This window comes from Lepidochelys olivacea (genome assembly GCF_965140295.1).
Source record: "Lepidochelys olivacea isolate rLepOli2 genome assembly, chromosome: 2".
NCBI lineage: Eukaryota > Metazoa > Chordata > Testudines > Cheloniidae > Lepidochelys > Lepidochelys olivacea.
Genome location: NC_140412.1, coordinates 30248808 through 30269542, shown reverse-complemented (window position 1 = coordinate 30269542; position 20735 = coordinate 30248808). Strand labels below are relative to the sequence as shown.

Below are 20735 nucleotides of genomic sequence, written 5' to 3'. Positions count from 1 at the left end.
TATTTAAAGTCTAACCCTGCAAACACATATGCACATGATAGTCAACGGAGTACTGCCCATAATGTATTTTCAATTTTTTAGATTAAATTTTCCTAGAAAATTCACATGAAATATGTTAAATAATCCAATAAAATATTTTGATCATAAACAAAAAGTGTAGCAATAATGCATTAAGTATCCTAAGAACTATTATTTTAAATACTATTAAAATTAAGAGTATAAGTTGATGATCTAGTTAAGCAAAAATCATTATGTGTACATAATATTCTATTCTACCATACATTTGCCAAAGACTGATGAGATCAATAACAAATGTTTACCACCTTGCATAGTATCACTGACAATCATCGGTAGTAATTATTTGCTGCTGTATTCATCTGGTAGCACTAAGTGAATCAGTAAAATCCCCACATCTCTAAACATTTGTCAATTGATATTATCTTTACTCTTTCATACAATACTGCTTATGGTACACTGAAGAAAAGGGTATATATCCTAAAGAGGAAAATATATAAAAAAGGTTTATTAAAATCACTATATAATAAATATATGTTTATATTCACTTGTGTGTCTCTTGCAAGTCATGAAATAACTGCAGAAAATACAGCTCTTACCATGACAGCTGGGTAGTGCTCTGTTCCACCCAGGTCTTCCATCATCTCCCATAATACAGGTAAGTGTAGAATACCCTTGAAGAACATAACCTGCATCACAGTAATATGTGACTGTTGATCCCAGTTTATAATCCATTCCAAGTCTTGTGCCATTCATTACATTCCCAGGATCAAAGCAGGACTCACGTAGTTTTGCTACAAAAAGAAAGCAAATGCAAAGGCAATTTTAAGTACATATGGAAATGTTGGATAGATTATTCCTGCGGTGCTTTTAGGTCCCCTCAGAGCTCATAGGAGCCTAAAATTTTCTTCCTTTTAAATTCCTCAATTCATCCTTCATACGTTTTGTATCTCATTGATCTTTCCATCAATTTAGGAGAACTGCACACAGTACTCTATAATGACCAAGAACTATCCCCAGAGGTAAAAAAGTAAGATGGTCCAGCCGATACTGGCAGAGCCGCTGATGGGGGGCGGGGAAGAGGGAGAGGCAAAAGGGGCAACTGCCCTGGGGCCCGGTGATTTAAAAGGGCCCCGGGCTCCTGGCCTCCACCACTGCTACCCCGGGGCTCTGGTGGCAATTTAAAGGACCGAGGGCTCCCAGGTCCTTTAAATTGCTGCTGAAGCCCTGGGTGGTGCGGGCCAGGCAGAGCTGAAGGACTGGCTGGGGGATTTTGGCTCCAGCCCCGCCCCTTGCACCAGAGGCCCTGCCCCTTCCTCCCAAGAGCCCACCCTTTCCGGGGGAGGGGGGCAGAGCCCCCCGCCCCTGCCATGCTCAGAATCCTGGCACCCTGTGTACCAGTAAGTCATTTAAGTTACTTTCACCCCTGACTACTCCCTATATGTAGAGTTCTCTCAACAGATCAACCACTCTTTTCTGTTGGTGGACTGTCAATCCTATCAGGCAGTGATGTAGTCAAGTAGGAGGCCTGAACTAAGATCTCATGCACAGTGTCCCATGGGCAATTAGGCAAACATGAGTGGTTGTTTGTTTTTAAAATTATATTGATTGAAAACTCAGAACTGAAAAATTAGTTACTAAGTACTTTATAATCAAATAAAGTGCACATAAATGATCAGCATTTCAGATTTGTTCAAAGTGAACAGCAAATTTGTATCTACAGTACCATTTTTTATTATAAAAGTTTTCCCTCTGTAAATGTATTTTTTTTTTACTCATTGGAGGTCTCATTATATATGGACTCCTGATACTGTACTTATCAAATGTATTTCTTATTTGTAACTTCTCATTATATTCAAAACTATCTTAATACTTGCACATGGTCCTGTTGTTTCTCCCTTCTTTCTGTAATAAAAATAAACTGTCTAATGCCAAAGAGCCATCAAGAAGTTAACACACTACAAGCAAATAGTAGCTCAACATGTTTTTCCATTCCAGCAGCAATAACCCACAGGAAGAAAGTAAATGCTAAAAAGGAAATACTTGTAATTTAATTTCATTAAACAAAGAGTATATGATATCAGAAAATGACACAAGAAGCACATCATACATAGATACTTTTGTGGTTGTATGGGGGAGATTGGCTTAAGAGCATTACCATAGCTAGCTGATCAAACAGAAGGCACCTCACTAGACTATGAGAACTGCATATTTCACCCTCTCATTTAATATGAGAACTAGCAAGAAGAGAGAAATAAAATACTCATATTATATATTGTTCCAGGTACATCTGCATCAGAACAGAGAAACATGGAATGTCTTTTTCATTATTTAAACTTCATATTTGTCATTAGAGTGTTATGTCCATTGACGTGGTAAATAGAGCTGTTGAAACCCCATTCTTTTTCCAAATATTTTATCAGACCTCACACACCTTATTTGCAGTGTTGATGTGTCCCATATGACTGTTAGATACAACAACAGCTGTACAGTTATATTTAAGTGTAGACATCCCCATGAAAGGAGCCTCTGAACTTAATTGGGGGTGTTCCACTCAGGAAGATCCCAGGTGCTGCAATCCAGCCTTGAAGACTACAACTCCCATGATACTTTGGGGAAGGAGACAGACTTCCCTGCCTCGGTTTCAATGGGCTCCATTTTGTGAGGACTTAGAAAGTTAAAAGTGAATAGCTGCAGAGTTGTAGGGAGTCTTGTCTGAGCTCTGTTCAAGCAGGGCACCAGCCTGCTGCGGTCGCCTATTGTGACTTGGGAACTGAGACTGTTAATGGTCCTCTGATCAGGGTATGGAAGAGATAGCTTTGTGGAGCTTTGTCCAAGCCAGGACAAAGACTGTTGCTGGGGCAAGAACTGACTGAGTTTGGGTGAAAACAGTGTGAGTAACCACAACTCTTCTTTCGTTTATTTAGGAAAGTGCTGTCAAGGAAAAGGGGGTGATGAAAGACTAAGTGGTCTCCTTGAGGCTGTAAAGTGGTCTTGTCTAACCAGGATCCAAGATTATTGACCTCTGGTTATAACAACGCCCGTCTTCAGAGCGGTCGTGGAGCTTGGATTGATCCACATTTAGAATCACTTTGCCCTTTGTTGGCTTGGCTGGATTACTTTACCGGACCAACGAAGTGCTGTGCCCAGCTTGAGCGTCTCCAAGCACGCCCACACAAGCAGTTGTCTGGAACTTTGAAGTTCAGAGGAGTGCACACTCAGAGGTGGGGTAGCTAATTCTGGCATAAAAATGTATATCGGTTAAGTTTCATTTACTACTGTAAACTGTATTTATTAATTGATTTAAGCACCCCTCTGCTGACTTGAAGGGGTTCAGACATTTTATTAATCTCAATCTGTTATATCCTGTTTTTTCTAAATTGTTAAATAAAGATTAGGGATATCAAGCGATTAAAATATTAATTGTGATTGCATGATTTAAAAAAAAATCATGATTAATTGCACTGTTAAACAATAACAGAATACCATTTATTTATTTATTTTGGGGTTTTTTTACAATGAATCACAATTTAAAAGGATAATAGTGATTAATTGCAGTTTTAATCACACTGTTAAATGATAGAATACAAATGGATGTTCTGGATAAATATTTTGGATGTTTTTCTACATTTTTCAAATATATTGATTTCAGTTACAACACAGAATACAAAGTGTAGAGTGCTCACTTTATATGTGTTTTTATTACAACTATTTGCACTGTAAAAAACAAAAATAGTATTTTTCAACTCCCCCATTACAAATACTATAGTGCAATCTCTTTTTATCATGAAAGTTGAACTTACAAATGTAGAATTATGTACAAAAATAACTGCATTCAAAAACAAAACAATGTAAAACTGTAGAGCCTGTAAGTCCACTCAGGCCTATTTCTTGTTCAGCCAATCACTCAGACAAACAAGTATCTCTTGTGGTAGATAATGCTGCCGACTTCTTGTTTATAATGTCACCTGAAATTCAGAACAGACATTCGCATGGCACTGTTGTAGCCAGCGTCACAAGATATTTACGTGCCAGATGTGCTAAAGATTCATATGTCCTTTTATGCTTTAGCCACCATTCCAGAGGACATGTGTCCCTTCTGATGATGGGTTGCTCTATCCAAAGCAGTACAGACAGAGGCATGTTCATTTTCATCATTTGAGTCAGATGCCACCAGCAGATAGTTAATTTTCTTTTTTTGGTGGTTCAAGTTCTGTAGTTTCTGCACTGGAGTGTTGCTCTTTTAAGACTTCTGAAAGCATGCTCCACACCTCGTCCCTCTCAGATTTTGGAAGGCACTTCAGATTCTTAAACCTTGGGTCAAGTGCTGTATCCTTAGAAATTTCACACTGGTAACTTCTTTGCATTTTGTCAAATCTGCAGTGAAAGTGTTCTTAGAACATGTGCTGGGTCATCATCTAAGACTGTTATAGCATGAAATATATGGCAGAATGTGAGTAAAACAGAGCAAAAGACATACAATTCTCCCCCAAGGAGTTCAGTCACAAATTTAATTAACACATTTTTTTTAATGAGCATCATCACAATGAATGCATGTCCTCTATAATGGTGTCCAAAGCATGAAGAGGCATACAAATGTTTAGCATATCTGGCATGTAAATACCTCGCAATGTCGGCAAGGAAAGTGCCATGTGAACGCCAGTACTTACTTTCAGGTGACACTGTAAATAAGAAGCGGGCAGCATTATCTCCCGTAAATGTAAACAAACTTGTTTGTCTTAGAGATTGGCTGAGCAAGAAGTAGGACTGAGTGGACTTGTACGCTCCGAAGTTTTAAACTGTTTTGTTTGAGTGCAGTTTTGTAACAAAAAAAAATATACATTTGTAAGTTGCACTTTCATGATAGAGAGAATGCACTACAGTACTTGTACTAGGTGAATTGAAAAATACTATTTATTTTATCATTTACACAGTGCAAACATTTGTAAAAATATAAAGTGAGCACTGTACACTTCGTACTCTGTTGTAATGAAATCAATATATTTGAAAATGTAGAAAATCATCCAAAATATTAAATAAATTTAAATTGGTATTCTATTGTTGAACAGTGCGATTAAAGCTGCAATTAATCATGATTATTTTTTTTAATTACTCGTGTGAGATAACTGCGACTAATCGGCAGCCCAAGTAAAGATGTGTTAACCAGTACAGAGTTTATAACTGGTACTTTTGAGTTAGACCCATTGCATAGAGTAGCTCAGGTTTACTTCTGGAGGTTCCCAAGGCATGTCAGTACCAGCCCCAGCAAGGTAGATGCACCTCCAAGATTAATCTTCCTTATAAGTAAAATGACTGCAGCAGAGGGGTGGATAGAGGATTCCCACACATCCACCATCACCACTGGGATACTCAGGATCCCCTTAAAATTGACAGGCACCCTGACACACAGGTGAGTGTTGCCTGCTCCCAAGTAAACCCAGGAAGGAAAGACGGGATCACTTAAGCATAGGTAGTATGCATGCAAGCAGATTTATTTTTGGATGCTGATTCCAGTGTTTGTGGCATCATAATTCTCTCCAAAGTTATGACCTGTGATGTCTCAGAAAGTACAGTGTAACATCAGTAAATGAATGGGAGTGGAGGAGAAAACTGATTATAAAGGACAAAACGTATACAACACAAATATCTTGAAATCTGTTTCTGATGGTAAATGAATGGAGAGAAAGTACAATTTACTGACATTTCAGTAAAACATCACATCACACCACTTCAGGTTAAATTTAAGACATTGTCCCTCATTTTCAAAGGTCCACAGTTTACCTGCAGGACCGCCTCATCCTATTCATATCCTCTCTGTTACAACTAGAGAAATCATGAAGTTTCTGTGTACGAGTCAGAGCTATTGCTGAGACAGGTCCACAAATCTGGAATGCACTCCTGGTACAGAATAGGATAACCACAAAAACCTTCAAAGAAATATGCAATAAAACCATAACATAAGTCAATTTATAAAGGAAGGAAGGATGGATAGATATGGATGCCATATAACAAATTAGAGAGGAAGAGAAAATGAGGTGGAATAATCAGTCATATATAGAATGCAATATCAAAAGCTGCAGTTACAAAACACTGAAGGGAAGTGTCTGGGAGAGTAGTGATCAGTCACATTATATATCTTCAGTGAGCAGCAATTACAGTTATGCAATTTTATTTTCTCCAAAGATACAGCTAATATAGATTCCCATGCATGTTGACTAAACACTAAAGATGTTGCCATAAAAACAAAGCTAAGATGCATCTTCTTAATAAGTATATTTCAAAATAAAACCTGAAACATGCAACACCCTCATCTTACTCATAGAAATCTGAAATAGGTGTTGAACGAACATGGAAGGAAGATGTCTGTAAATCAGATTCTAACATATGACCAAGGTAGTTGTCATAAATATAAAGGGAAGGGTAACAACCTTCCTGTATACAGTACGATAAAATCCCTCCTGGCCAGAGGCACAATATATTTTTATCTCTAAAGGGTTAAGAAGCTCAGGTAACCTGGCTGGCACCTGACCAAAAGGACCAATAAGGGGACAAGATACTTTCAAATCGGGACAGGGTGTGAAGGCTTTTGTCTGTCTGTTCTCTGTGCTTGCTAGAGAGAGATCAAACAAGCAAGCAATCCAACTCCATTAGAATTAGTAAGTACTAGCAAGGAAATGTGTTAGTTTACTTTTGTTTTGGCTTGTGATTTTCTCTGTGCTGAGAGGAAGGTGTATTCCTGGTTTTCTTATTGTAACTTTAAAGTTTTTGCCCAGAGGGAAATCCTCTGTGTTTTAAATCTGATTGCCCTGTGAGATTAGCTTCCCTTCTAATTTTACAGAGGTGCTTCTTTTACCTTTTTTTCTTTCTAATAAAGTTATATGACTGATTTCTCTATTGTCCTAAGACCCAGGGGTTTGGGTCTGTGATCACTTTGTAACCAACTGGTTAGGATATTATTCTCAAGCCTCCCAAGGAAAGGGGGTGTAACAGCTTGGGAGGATATTTTGGGGGAATAGGAACTCCAAGTGGTCCTTTCCCTGATTCTGTGTTAAATCACTTGGTGGTGGCAGTGTACCCTCCAAGGGCAAAGAGTTTGGGCAAACTTGGGGAAGTTTTACCCTAAGCTGGTAAAAATAACCTTAGGGGGCTTTCATGTGGGTCCCCACATTTGTATTCTAGAGTTCAGAGTGGGGAGGGGAACCCTGACAGTAGTCAAGCACTGAATGTAGAGTAACAGGCTCTGCAAGAGCTTTCACAGAATATCAGAAACCCTTTCTACTTAAATTCATAGTATACCTTTCTGATAGTCTGTCTCTGAGCAAGTCAGACCTTGGACACAAACTCAGAGACATCAGACTTCTCAGCTTCTACACCCTCTGGAACCATGTGTTCTGTATTCTGATTCACTATCAAAACATCGTAGATGATGGGCTGACTAATAATTCCTGGTCAAATATTGAGTCCCTCCCTGATCACACAGATGGCATTAGGTCTCCATTAAGCACTACGTGAATGGTGGGACTAAACCAAAGATAGCAATTATTAGATGTGGTGTGTTAACACTGACATGTCAGGTCTCACTGGATGCTTTGAGGCAGTTGAAATGCAGCTTGGAGACCAATGCATACATGGATGTTGCTGGTAGAGTTTCAGTGCTGAACTGAGAACCCTTTACATTGGATAGCCAAAGCAAAAGATACTTTCAAGACCTTTTAGGACATTTTGCATTCAACATATGGGAAGCAATATCAGAAGCAAGGAGAATTTTCAGGCACTTTGTTCAGCTTACTGTGACATCCATGAGCAAATGTCAAAGACAAAGCAGTCACAGTGTGCTCCCAGATCAGGATATTAGTCATGCCTCTCCCTTATGAACATACTGCAACTGTACTCTGAGCACTTCTCAAAGCCACCAGAATGCTTCTCCATTCTGAAGGAGAAAGGAGGGAATGTGGGAGAACAAAAACAAACAAACAAATATAAGAAACTGCAGGTGCAAGGGTTGTGAGGGAGAACCAAATCTCCCTGATGCCAATGGAGTCATGACACTAAAATTCCTTGTGCAGCTGGAAATGGCCCACCTTGATTATCATACACATTGTAAGGAGAGTGATCACTTTACATAAGCTATTACCAGCAGGAGAGTGGGGTGGGGGGAGAGAAAACCTTTTGTAGTGATGATCACCTATTTTTTCATGGTTTGTGTGTATAAAAACGTCTTCTGTACTTTCCACAGTATGCATCCGATGAAGTGAGCTGTAGCTCACGAAAGCTTATGCTCAAATAAATTGGTTAGTCTCTAAGGTGCCACAAGTACTCCTTTTCTTTTTGCGAATACAGACTAACATGGCTGTTGCTCTGAAACTAATACATATGGCACTTACCATGGATGAAGGCCAGTTCACACGCCAAACGTGGTCACAAAGAAACTGGTACTAAAGCACTCAGGTTCTGAAGTCTTTTCTTCACTGCAGCGTTAGCTTGACTGTTGCCCCAATCCATATTCCCATCCACACACAAAAATGTCCATCATAAATAAGTATTGCTTTAAAGGCAAGATAGTTGGCCCCCTGAGGGCATGAGGGATGAAGCTCAAATGGTACTACACTTGATCTAATAATCTAGTGGAGATGCATGTACAGGCAGCAGCTCAAATTAAACGCAACTCACCAGCTGTTAATCCAATCTCTCTGTGCTGCTAATCAAATCACTCTGTGTAGTTTAAGCACTGTTTCACAGCATGGCTGCTTTCACTCAAGCTCCCTGAGCAGCTACATTTGAGTTACTTCTACTCGAGTAATTCCACTCGAGCTAGTCTAGTTTGAGTGGTGTGACTTGAGTGGAGTAATTCAAGTGAATTGTTGCAGTGAAGACAAGCCCTAATGCAGAGCTGGCCTTGATTAATAACCCCCACCCCTGAAGCCAGTGCTCTGTACTTTGAGCTATACAAGTTCCCCACCTGGCCTCACATTTGAAGCGCAAACCCAAGAGTGACAATCATAATTGCCTCTATGGAGAATGAACATTTGATTGCAATAATAATAATAATAATAATAATAAATAATAATGTATCAAGAGTTTATCCAACAGTTTTGTTGTTGCTCATTTAAATGTATTAATTATTTTGGCTATTTCAAGTGTGATGTGATGTTATTTTTGCTATTTTAAGTATCATGTTTCTGTTATGTTAATATGGTACTCCAAGAGTGCCTTTGTTGTATTTACTACAGAGTGACTCATGCCAAAGAGGTACCCATAAATGCCATTGATATTTGTAAGGGAAAAGGGGGGGAAAACCAAGGAAGATGAAAAAGGCATTTTGATAATTCCAGATTCTACTGTGTCTCTACCATATTTTCCGTGTTTCTTTTATGCTCCAGTAATTCATTCTTTGCTATTGGATATTCTGCTTTGGGTATTGGATGTTTATGTATAGCACTTAAGTGAATTGTAACACATCACTGAAGAATCAAGCAATGGATTGAAATGCAAGGGCTAGAAACCATTAATACAAATGAATATGAAACATTACAATAGTTCCTTTGTATTAATGTGGACATATAGAAGTGATTCTGGCACCATCACAATATGCTGAGCAGTACCTATTCCAGAGGATAATGGACATCTCACAGTGTAAGGCACTACTCTGTCTGAGGGTGTCAGAATTATGTAATGGTAATAAGAAAATAATCATAATCTTTGTTGTTGTTTTTTAATGGGGAAATAAAATCTCTTCTTGCTCATATCTCAATTTTCAAATGCTAATTTGAAATGTATTCGTAGGCAAGTGCTGTCATTTTGATCCCAACACCGGATTCAGGGGGAGTTTTCCCCATGTCAGAGGAGGGAGAAGTAGAATTAGGCCCATTGTTTCCCAAACAACCTGATGGATAAACACTACTGTTATTTAGAGTTGCAGATACAGATTTCAAATCACTTTATATAGGTGGGCAATCACTATCATTTATACAGATGGCAAATCCTGAGAAACAGACAAATAAGTATTTTCACAAGATCACACAGCAAATCAGTGGTAAAGCTAGGCACAAAACCCAGGCTTCTTGATTTCAAAATCCCATTAACTATGCGATTTTCTTCCCTGGATGCACAAGTAGAAAGAGGGGAGTGAGAAAGTCTGTACCCGTATTTTCATAATTTTACAACTCTATGATAAATTTTGTAGAAAGTATGCATTGTGAGGTATTGTTTGAAAATTCATAATCTGCTGAACATTATTGTCCTGGTGAAATATGTATGTAAAGTTATAAAATTCTACTGTATACAACATGTTCCAAAGTCAGGAGAAACAGCTTCATACCAGTTCCTCAGAGACAAAAGGCTAGCCAGCACCACAGCCATTTATCAAAATAATCTAATGGACTATCACCTGGTTAAATGGCCATTCTTTGGCAGGAAGAAGTGTGTGAAAGAAATTTATATATTGGCGATGGAACAGCTTTAAATTTTTGTGCAAACAGACTTGCTGTTGCCTGAACTCCAGCTGGAGACATTACTCAAAGAGGAGAAAGACATGTAAAAATGAGGAACAGAGGCCCCAAATCATCTCTTTCCTCCATTTCTCTTTGCCCACGACATCCAATGCCTGAAGGACAAGGAAAGGAGCATTGAACTGGGGGAAGGGTCCTGGTTGAAAGGCATCCAGCCAGTAAGTCTTCAAAAGCATTTGGCGACAGACATTTTGCTTTTAATTCACTTAGCTTGTTAAGTTGGGTATTAGTTTGTGTTTCACCTTTTATTTATTTATAACCAATTCTGACTTTTATGCCTCATTACATATAATCATTTAAAATCTATCTTTCTGCAGTTTATAAACTTGTTTTATTGTTTTATCTAAGCCAGTGTGTTTGGACTTAAGTGTTTGGGGGAACAACATTTGTGTATATAATTTGCTATTAATGAAATGATGTAATTTATATGAGCTTGTATTCTCCAGGACTGGGCAATACAAGACACACATTTCTGGTGGAAAGTCTGGCATTGGGAATTTGCTGGTGTCACTCTGCTGTAGAATTCAAGGGGGGCAATCTGGCTGGCTGAGGCACTCTGGCAGTATATCAGAGGGTAGTTTACCTGCTGAGGGCTGGGTGGGAGTGGTTGTGCTCACAGCAAAGCACTGTCAAATGCACCCCAGGCTGGAGAACTGAGGGGATGCAGCTTAAGTCTAACAGTCCAGATTGTACCGTGTGTAATGTCACAGGGAGATTGTAGCCTTCAATGGTGGTCTTTCATACTTTATTTGGGAGAAAGAACAGACCAATTAATTAGCCTTACAAAGGCCCAAGAGTTCATAAACCTTGCTTTGACTGGAAACTTAACATATATCCTTCTGTTCCTGGGCTGAGTTTTTCAATACACTTGCTATTTATTTTACCTAATTATTCTTTGATATTTTTTGATGAGACATATTGTCCTTTCAGCCATCCAAGGAAAGCTTATCCTTTTTTGGTGAAATCATAATGTGGAATCCAAGACTTCACAATCAATCCCATGATAATAACAATACAAAAAGACAATAACATTGGTAACACAAGAGTTTGACTCAATGGCAGGTCAGGCAGGGAGAGCTTGCCTCAAATATATTAATTAATTAACCTTTGGAATTCACTGCAAGTAGATATCAATGAGTCCAAGAGTTTACTGAGATTAAACATTTAGAGGTTTTGAAATTAAGACAATGGACTGGAATTCAGGACTTTCTCAATTAAATTTCCTGCTCTTCCACAGACTTTCTACATGATGCTGCTGGACGAGTCATTTAACATCTCTATGCTTCAGATCCCTATTTGTAAAACAGGATTAACAATACTTCCTTTCTCCCATCCTTTGTCTGTCTTTTCTATTTAGATTGTAAACTCTTTGAGGGGAGCACTGCATCGTTCTAAGTGTCTTTACAGTGCCTAGCTTAATGGGGCCGCAATATCACTTTTATGTAAATAAAAATATTATAGTTATTAGTTATAATGAAATTGACAATAATGCCTCAAAATTTAATCTGCATTTAACTTCTGTTTGTTTTCAAAGTCCACCTAATTTTGTGGGCCTAATTCTTTCATCAGAACAATGGACACAGCTTCCAACAGTGAGCACAAGGAATGGTAACTGCACTTGCATAGGTTTAAACTCATTGTTCTGTATCCATTGGTGAGCACAGTGTCCCTAAAGAGAACTCAAGAGACTTTTTATCTGTTAAAATCCATGTATCTCAGGAGATTTGCTTGAGGGCCTGTGCCTCTGCACTGCCTCATTGCCCCCTTCCTCTACAAGTGATTCCTTAGCGCTCCTGTATGACTCTGTCACTATTCAGTTCCCTGCTCAGGAACAAGAGAGGGTGTTCTCTGAGAGGTAAGGTGTGATGGTTTGGAGACTTGTCTACATACAACTTAAGAATTCTGTTTGATATTATAAACTATGTATAGCTTCAATCTCATTGTGGAAGTAAATCAGCTGTGGGATGGAAAAAAGCCCAGTCACATATCACACACATTATCTGGAAGAAGCTACAGCACAAAACAAAAATAAGTCATTAATACTTAATAACTGGGCTCTGGCAGGATATTGAGTATGGTAAGGAGGACGTTATATAGGGGGAGGATGTCTCAGTTGTTCTTTGGGACAAGGATTGGAGTAATGGAAAATCCCCAGAAGGGAACAAAGAAACCAGGCATTAGGACTGGCATTTAAAAACTCAGATGCTGAGAGAGTCAGGAGACAAAGGGTCATCCATCCTAAGAAGAAGGAAACTTTTGACTCTCAGACCAGCCAAAGTTGAAGGAAGCTGGCTGCAGGGGTCAAAGAGAAAACTCCATGTTCCATAGCTGAAGCCATGAGCTGAAGGAATGAGGTCCATGAGAGGGGACTTGGAACCCTCAAAGAACACTGACCCAAGTCCCAATGAACCCTCAAGAATGGTGAGGAAACTCAGGCAGGGAATAGCATGCAGATATTTACTTTTTTTCTGGATCTGGATCTCTTGTGCTGTCTAAAGTGTAGACTGATGGATAGAAATTCTTCTGCAAAGTTTGCACATTTACTTCAACTATCACATGGCCCTGAAGGGGTAAACAGTAAACTGGAGTACCCACAATGTTGGAGCTCTGGGAAGGGTGTGCTTAAACTACTTGAAGTTTTGAGAGGATCAGCACCAGTGTTCCCTCTATTTTTATGTCCAAGTGCCACGTTCGGAATAAATGTTATGTGCACCAATGTGAAGGTGATGTGTAACACATCACCTTCACATTGGTGCACATAACATAATTCATGTGGTGGGGCTGGGGATGAGAGGTTTGGAGTGTGAGAGGGGGCTCAGGGCTGGGGCAGAGGGTTAGGGTGGGGCCAGGGATGAGGGTTTTGGGGTACAGGCTGCCCCGGGGCTGTGGTGGGGAGAGAGGACTCCCCAAGCCCTCTCTTGCCTCAGCAGCTTGGGGATGAGGGAGAGGTGCCTCTCCCCGGCTGCGGCACCTCTGGCAGGGCTGGGTTAGGTTGGGCTGAGGGGGGGGGTTCCTCTCCCCCGGCTGCAGGAAGTCCGGATCAGGTCTACGGAGAGGTCCGCCTCTCCCTTCTGCGGCAGGTCCGCGCTGAGGCCTGCGGGGTGGGGCACCTCCCCCCACCACAGCAGGTCTGCGCTGAGGCCTGTGGGGTGGGGCACCTCTCCCCACCACAGCAGGTCCATGCTTTGTCCAGCAAGGAGGAGCACCTCTCCCTGCCACAGCAGGTCCATGCTTTGGCTGGCAGAGAGGGGCGCCTCTCCCCACCGAGGCAGGTCCGTGCTGAGGGAGAGGAATCTCTCCTTACCGCAGCCCTGAGCCCCTGTGCGGGACTTAATAGGCAGTTGCACAGCCACGCAGCAGCGCAGCTTAGAGGGAACTTAGATCTGCACTAATCTTGGGACCTGGGCAGCTGGACTGCAGGGTCCCACTTCCAAAAGTGATACCGGACAAGAGTCTTTGCCCAGGGAGTATGCTTGGAGTCCAAAGAAAAAGAGAGTGCCTGTCTATCCAGACCAAAGGGTACTAAAAATGCATGGATTTAGTGTTGGGATCCAAATACAGCAGTCTGATGAATGTCCAAGCATGGGGAGTTTGACCAGAACTTTGACATGGGGAAATTAATGAAAATTGTTGCTTTTGGATTTACCATGAATTTATTGTAGAAACTACTCCACAGCTGAGGGGAGATGATGCCCTGGCAAACAGTCCTCCAGTAGGCTGAGCCAGTCTCATGGAACCAAATCCTTGTAGAGAAGGGCTTTGATAAGGTGACACACATTTCATAGAATCATAGAAGATTAGGGTTGGAAAAGACCTCAGGAGGTCATCTAGTCCAATCCACTACTCAAAGCAGGACCAACCCCAACTAACTGGACCTGGAACAACTGGAACCCTCTCCTTTTTACACTCCAGCTATCTGAAGAAGTGGCCCAATGAGCTTAAAATACATTGGCGGTATGATTTATATCCATTGGGACTCACTGTTCTCTACTGGGTAAGTACATATTCAGGAACTTTTTACAGTGAGCATTATTCGCCTAACAAGGCAGTGACAATCCTTTGAATGCCTATGATAAATATACAAAGATCTACTTTATAGTCTATGGTGTTAAGACCAAATTCAGAGAGATCTAATATGGACCATCATGTAAAAGTCTATTTCAAGACTTCTTTGTTGTTCTTAGGTCATTGACCTAACAGATTTAACACTTTTAAAGCTTTCAGCATCTCATCAGCATTCCTTACAGGGGTCTGATGTGCTAATATGCCAGAGGTTCTTATTAGCTTTTTTTCCCCCAACATAAATGTATCACATGTATATTAGGCACTGTTAAATTAAATATTGTTACTGGAACATTGTTTTTTTACTTTGTAAACTAATGTCTTAAAATGTGGGTTAAAAATAGCATAATGAATATTTACATTTACAATGAAATCCATCTGCGGATAGATTACACCTTAAACTGTGTGTGCATATATAATCATTCCAGAATGAGAGAAATAATTTTAACAAACCAATTTTACATTCATACCTCAAATTGCACATTTTAGTGTAATTCTGTATATTCATAAGATAAAACATTTTGTATCAAATTTTGTTCATGTTTGTGATACACAGAATATAAAAACAAAAAACACACACAACCAACCAAAAAAAAAAAAACCCACACAAAAAAAACCGAACACCTGTTGCATTTACCTTTATACTCCAGATGGAAACCAGTAAAGCTAACAGATCCATCACTCCGAAAAGCCAAGTGCATGTTGTTTGAGCTGCTTTCTATCCTCTCTGGCAACTTGCTATCTTGAAAACTCCCAATTAGTGGACTATTGCTGTCTAGCCCATCGTAGATATAGAGGAAGTCATAATTTGGTTCAATACTGAAACTATAAAACATTAAAAAGAAAAGAAATGTTAGGTAGAATATGCTTTGCATGATATCCTAACTCTGATCAGCTCAACTGAGTACTTACCAACACTGTTTCTAAAAGTAGGGGCAAAAAACACTCAATAGTAATGATTTGTGAAGATGATTAATGATAAATTATTATTTTTTTAAATGTCTTTATCTTTTGTAATTATTTTCCTGCCAGTCTGGAAACCATGCAGATATCTTTCTAGATAATAATTGTTAATGTAAATATTTCTAAATTCAGAGTATCAAACTCATAGAAAAATATTACCATGAGGTATGTATGTGTGAGTGAGTGAGAGAGAGAGAGAGAGAGAGAAAGAGAAATTGCTTTTTCTTTATTTATTTTAGAGTTGTGCAAAATTCAGTGATTTTAATTTCCAGTGGACCCATCATGCTATAACCTGGGGAGGGATGTGTTAAGATACAGTATAACGTTACTTGCAGAGTGTACATGCCATCCCCTGAAACTGAACTTTCCAGCACTGTGAGTGCTTGGCCTTTTGGTGACCCTAGTCCCAGAACTCTGGGACAATACCAGGGGGTTAGTGGCAGTCTGGCTACAACCAACCTAGCTGGAATGGTCAGATACTCAACCTTCTCTTCCTCCTATTTGAGTGAGTTTTGAACATCTTTTTGTGAAGGTGGTTGGGGAAGTTCTATGGCCTGTGTTACACAGGAGGTGGGACCTGGCGATAACAATGGCTCTTCTGGCCTTGGAATCTAAGAATCTATAAAAACCAAATGACTCATTGAGACTTCTGAACATAAAGTACAGTAAAAAGCCTACCTGGACATAGTAAAAGTTCTAACTGATATCTTAAAAGTATCTATTTAATGTGCATATTTTGCTATTGAGTAATAAGTAATTGGTGAGCAATAGTTCAGATGAAAGTAAACATTAAAAAAATCACTAGGCAATAAATTTTATAATATGACTAAAAAAAATCAGGGAAAGATTTGTCTCTTATGTTTGAACAATTCCTAGTACAATGGGGCCTCAAACCCAACTGGGATCTTTGGGAATTATAATAATAATTAATAATAAACATCAACTTCAAATAAATACTTTTCCACAGAAAGTGTCTGGTTTTGCTTTATGGTTATAATACCATGCAGACAGCAACATTCTCTCTGAATTCTCTGAAACAGTAGTAAGTGCTGCATTATGATAGAGGTGTTTAACAAACCAAATTTAATATCCAGGAAAATATTACTCACATGAACCATATTTTTATGTAACAATGTGGGCTAATAAAACTGGATCCAAATACTACTTTTAATGTTTTGCTTTAATCTCATGTGCACATTTCCTATGAAAGGTGCTGAACTGACAGCCCTCTGGTCAAAAAAAAAAAGTCCTTCCTTTCAGATAGGGGAGAACCCCACATATTAGCTTACTCTGTCTTCCCGACCTTGTCATGGAGAGAATCTCTCTGTAGGCTTGATCCTGTAAGATGCTGAGCATCCTCCACTTCCAGTTTGGTTAGTGTCAGTTAAGGACCTTCTGCATCTCACGGGCATATTCAGCACCTTGCAGGATTGAGCCCTGTGTGTGTTCAAGTCTCTGTTTATTCGGCCCTTGGTGTCTCTGCGGAGACTGCTGACAAAGGTAACAATTACTGAGAGTTTTGATGGTTACTTAATGTGCTCTAGGTATTATCAGCTCTTACCCTATCAAGATCTGAGCAGCCACCAATGGTAATGATGTAAACATGATTAAAAAAAAAATATGGCCAAATAACAGCTTACCTGATAAATGCTAGTGATATAACATAGTCGTTATTAACAGTGATACTCCAGTCACAGTCTCGACTATGCGGATAGGGATGAGGAAAGTTTGGTGAAAGAATAAAACCTGATGAGCCTGTCAAGTTTCCTCCACAGGGTGCTGTAAATGGGGAGGGAAAGAGGTAAGTACCAGCAATCTGTTTACTAACATTTGAAAGTAGAGAGTCTTCAAAGAGTTAAATGAGAAACACTGTGTATTTAATGCAAGAGTTCACAAAGGAAACTTTAATAGGAGCAAAAATTAAAGTCACATTTCTGATAAGTCAATCTTCTAATTACCACAAAGTCAAATTTGTCACTGAACTTTACATCCTTTAAGTTTGTTACCATGGCATAAACATCAGAGCTTTTCTGAACCTGCTCTAAATTTGAAGAGTATTCTGGATAATGATTTGCAAACAAGCACAATAAGCATGCCACTTCAGGATTTCTATTACCAAGTACCATCAAAGGCAGGTGTTTTTTTTTTGTTTTTTTTTTTAAGCGCTGAAATAGGGTTTACCGAGGTTACAAATGCAACCACATGTATGTGAGTTTCAATCTGGTAGGGTTTATCAGCAGTCCAGTTTGATGGGACTGTGGGCTTTACAAACTACATATCATACAGTTATGCTACTAAGTGTGGCTTACAGGCATACAAAGAAAATATTAGTACACCCTACAAGCACACTCAAAGTAGAACAAAGAAAGTTCTATGTGCGCCCAACAGCATGCTGGGAAGTTTGGGTTTTATTTTTAAAGGACAATTATGTAAGTGCTGTAACCATTAAGGTAGCATTACTGACAGTTACAATAATGAGGAAGGTATGGACAAGAGGAAGCTAATTCTCAGAACACTTAAGACTTTCCCTTGACCCTCAGGCTAACTGCATCCACCAGTCCCTTCTGGATCACATACTCTGGTCTACCCTTGGAGCTGTGACCTTGTAGACTGTGACTGCACATTGGCCACAAGTTATGAAAATAATTATTTATATTTTTACTTCCCCTGTTATTATTGTGCAGATGGGAGGCAGTACTATCCTTATTCTTAAGACCCCAATCTACCAGGACCACAAGATGCTGTGAGGAAGGTGAAAAACTCACTGGACAGCTTGCTTATATTCCTTAGAGAAAAAAATCCTTCCTGACCCCAACAGGTAACACCAAGCTGGAAACACAGCTCTGACAGCCACCCCACTTACAGGGCAATATGTGTGGGGGGGGGGGGCGGGGGGGAGCATCTCTCAGCTGCAAGAATTGTTTCTGTGTATCCAGGACTGCTTAAATGCAGAGAGGATGGGGAGTTCATTGGAAGCCCCAGCCCTAGTTCCCACCCATTCACAATGTCCATGTGCATTCTGTGTGAGAAGGAAGAAAAGAAGGAGGGACCCTGGTGAAGGGGCCTCTACTCACATTCCCTAAGAGCATGGTGCAGGATTGGGGCCCTAGTGCACAGCAACTATATTGTGGTCACACCTATTCCATTCATTAAGGAATTGACTATTGTATATGGTCATGCAGTTAACAACTATGAGAAAGTTCTCATTTCTCAAGGTGATTACTTTATCTTCATCACTGCTGCTGCCTTTATTTGTTATTATTTATTATCATCATCATCATCATCACAGACCTTAAAAAGCAAAGTAAGCAGTAAACTCATCCTTGGGTGTTTAGATTAGGCTTCACAAATTGTGTTTGAATTTCACTGCAGATAATCATTCACTTTACATTTTCTACAAAGCCTCTGTTATCCAGTGTATCAGCTGACTGGCAAATGGTAGATATAAAACAGATTGTGTCGGATTGCACCAGGATAGCAAACACAAACTAATTCATAGAATGAAAGTCACTTACATGAGAAATTGAACCACAAGCCAATCATGAATTCAAGTAATATAACTGTAATTGTATACTGGACAAGTGCAATCTTATAAGGGGCTGACATTTTACACTGGAATCAAAATATTATTCATTTATATATATATATATATTGTTTAGAAAAAAAAAGACAAGGAATAGAGAAATCTAAGAATCCATTATCAGAGGAACAATACTTGGATTTTTTTTTTAATCATATTGGTACAGTAGGTGGTAATGGATTTTTAAAATCACTATTTTGTCTTAAATCAATGAGAGGCAAACAAGAATTTTCAGGGTGTCCAAACCATATAATTATTGGAATTCAGTGGTAATAGTAACTGCATGTAACAATCATTTAGCCATATGGACCAAATATATTTCAAAGTCATTAGCACAGATGTGTTTGCTTTCCTTGCCGGTGATTCTTCAGTTATTGGGATTACACTGGAAATAGTTTCTCTGAGGTTTCCAAAGGCAGGATAGTATTATGCACATACTTGAATGCCACTGGGTTGTAGGTAAAGAATTTAACAGCTTGTGGAAGTACGAATTAGTGCCGATAATAATTTAATTGACTTGCCTTTGCAATAATGTGCTTAATAGATACTGTTCTGTCTTTTCAAAATGGAGGTTTACATTGCTGTAAGTCAGAAGTTTGATTTCATTGATTTGCATGCAGTGATAATTCAGAAGTAAGAATGAAAAACAAACAAAACCCACATGATTTCTTAAGATTGCCTTTAACAGAATTCACCATAAAGCTCCATCATACTAAGCCAATAAGAATTTATGCAAACATTCTAAAATTATATGGATACATGCAATATGAAAGTTGTTCACTGTAGCTGGAGTTCAAGATGACGTCTACATTCATACTCTTGTGATATACTAATGGTCCAAATTGCACCATTCACACATCCAAGAGCAGGAATGTGAAGAAGTGAACCGAAGAAGAAATGAAGTTTACTCACCTATAACCAGACTTCTTTGAGATGACCTCTACACATTAACATTCTTGAAATTCTCTGATGGGGAAACCTGAACCATCAGCACACCCCAAGAGTGGGAATGCAAAGAGGCCAGTAAAAGAAGAAGTCTTGTTTCTCTCCATTGTAAGTTAAGACAAACCATCAGCTCTGAATCAGTGTGTGTTCTAAGCTCTATTCTTTCACTGGTGGCAGTCGCCTGGTTTGTCGTCTCAATTTACTGTAGCTTATTTGTTAGGTTCTACTTGTGGAAATTCTGCTTTAATGGCTAAACCTAAGGTGTCTGTAATTAGGTTCTGCATAAATACATCCGCCTCTGGAAACGGTGTCAGGTGGAATTCCCAGAATTTAGCCATTGCCCCCGAGTCTGACCTGTACTTCATCGTGGTGGAGGGGTGTAACATCTGAAGTAGGGGATCACTCATTGGAGCTATACCATCAGCTATGAAGGCTTGTTCAAAATATCACCTTGGGCATCATGTGAGGTGGACAGGTCCAAAAAGAACCCTGAAAATGATGGCTAACACAGGCAGCAAAGATGTAGGGCAGCAGCTGCACCTACCTATTCAAGGTGAAGGAAGTCTCTGAGAAAGACTCAATGGCTCGGGTCACGTAGTGTGAAGCCAGTACCAGTAGACGAGGAAAAGGGTTGCATTACTGTGCCTCTGTCTCATTTCAGT

General features: G+C 39.5%; 1 protein-coding gene across 2 annotated transcripts in view; it reads right to left on the bottom strand.

Moving 5' to 3' along the window:
- CSMD3 (CUB and Sushi multiple domains 3) overlaps positions 1–20735 on the bottom strand; it is a 1240207-nt gene that overhangs the window by 308731 nt on the left and 910741 nt on the right. For both annotated transcript variants that reach the window (XM_084620231.1, XM_084620232.1), the window contains 3 exons: positions 17189–17327; positions 15223–15410; positions 615–809 (listed from right to left, as the gene is read on the bottom strand). In XM_084620231.1, the coding sequence (XP_084476357.1) occupies positions 615–809; positions 15223–15410; positions 17189–17327 (522 nt within the window). The remainder of the gene's footprint in view (positions 1–614; positions 810–15222; positions 15411–17188; positions 17328–20735) is intronic.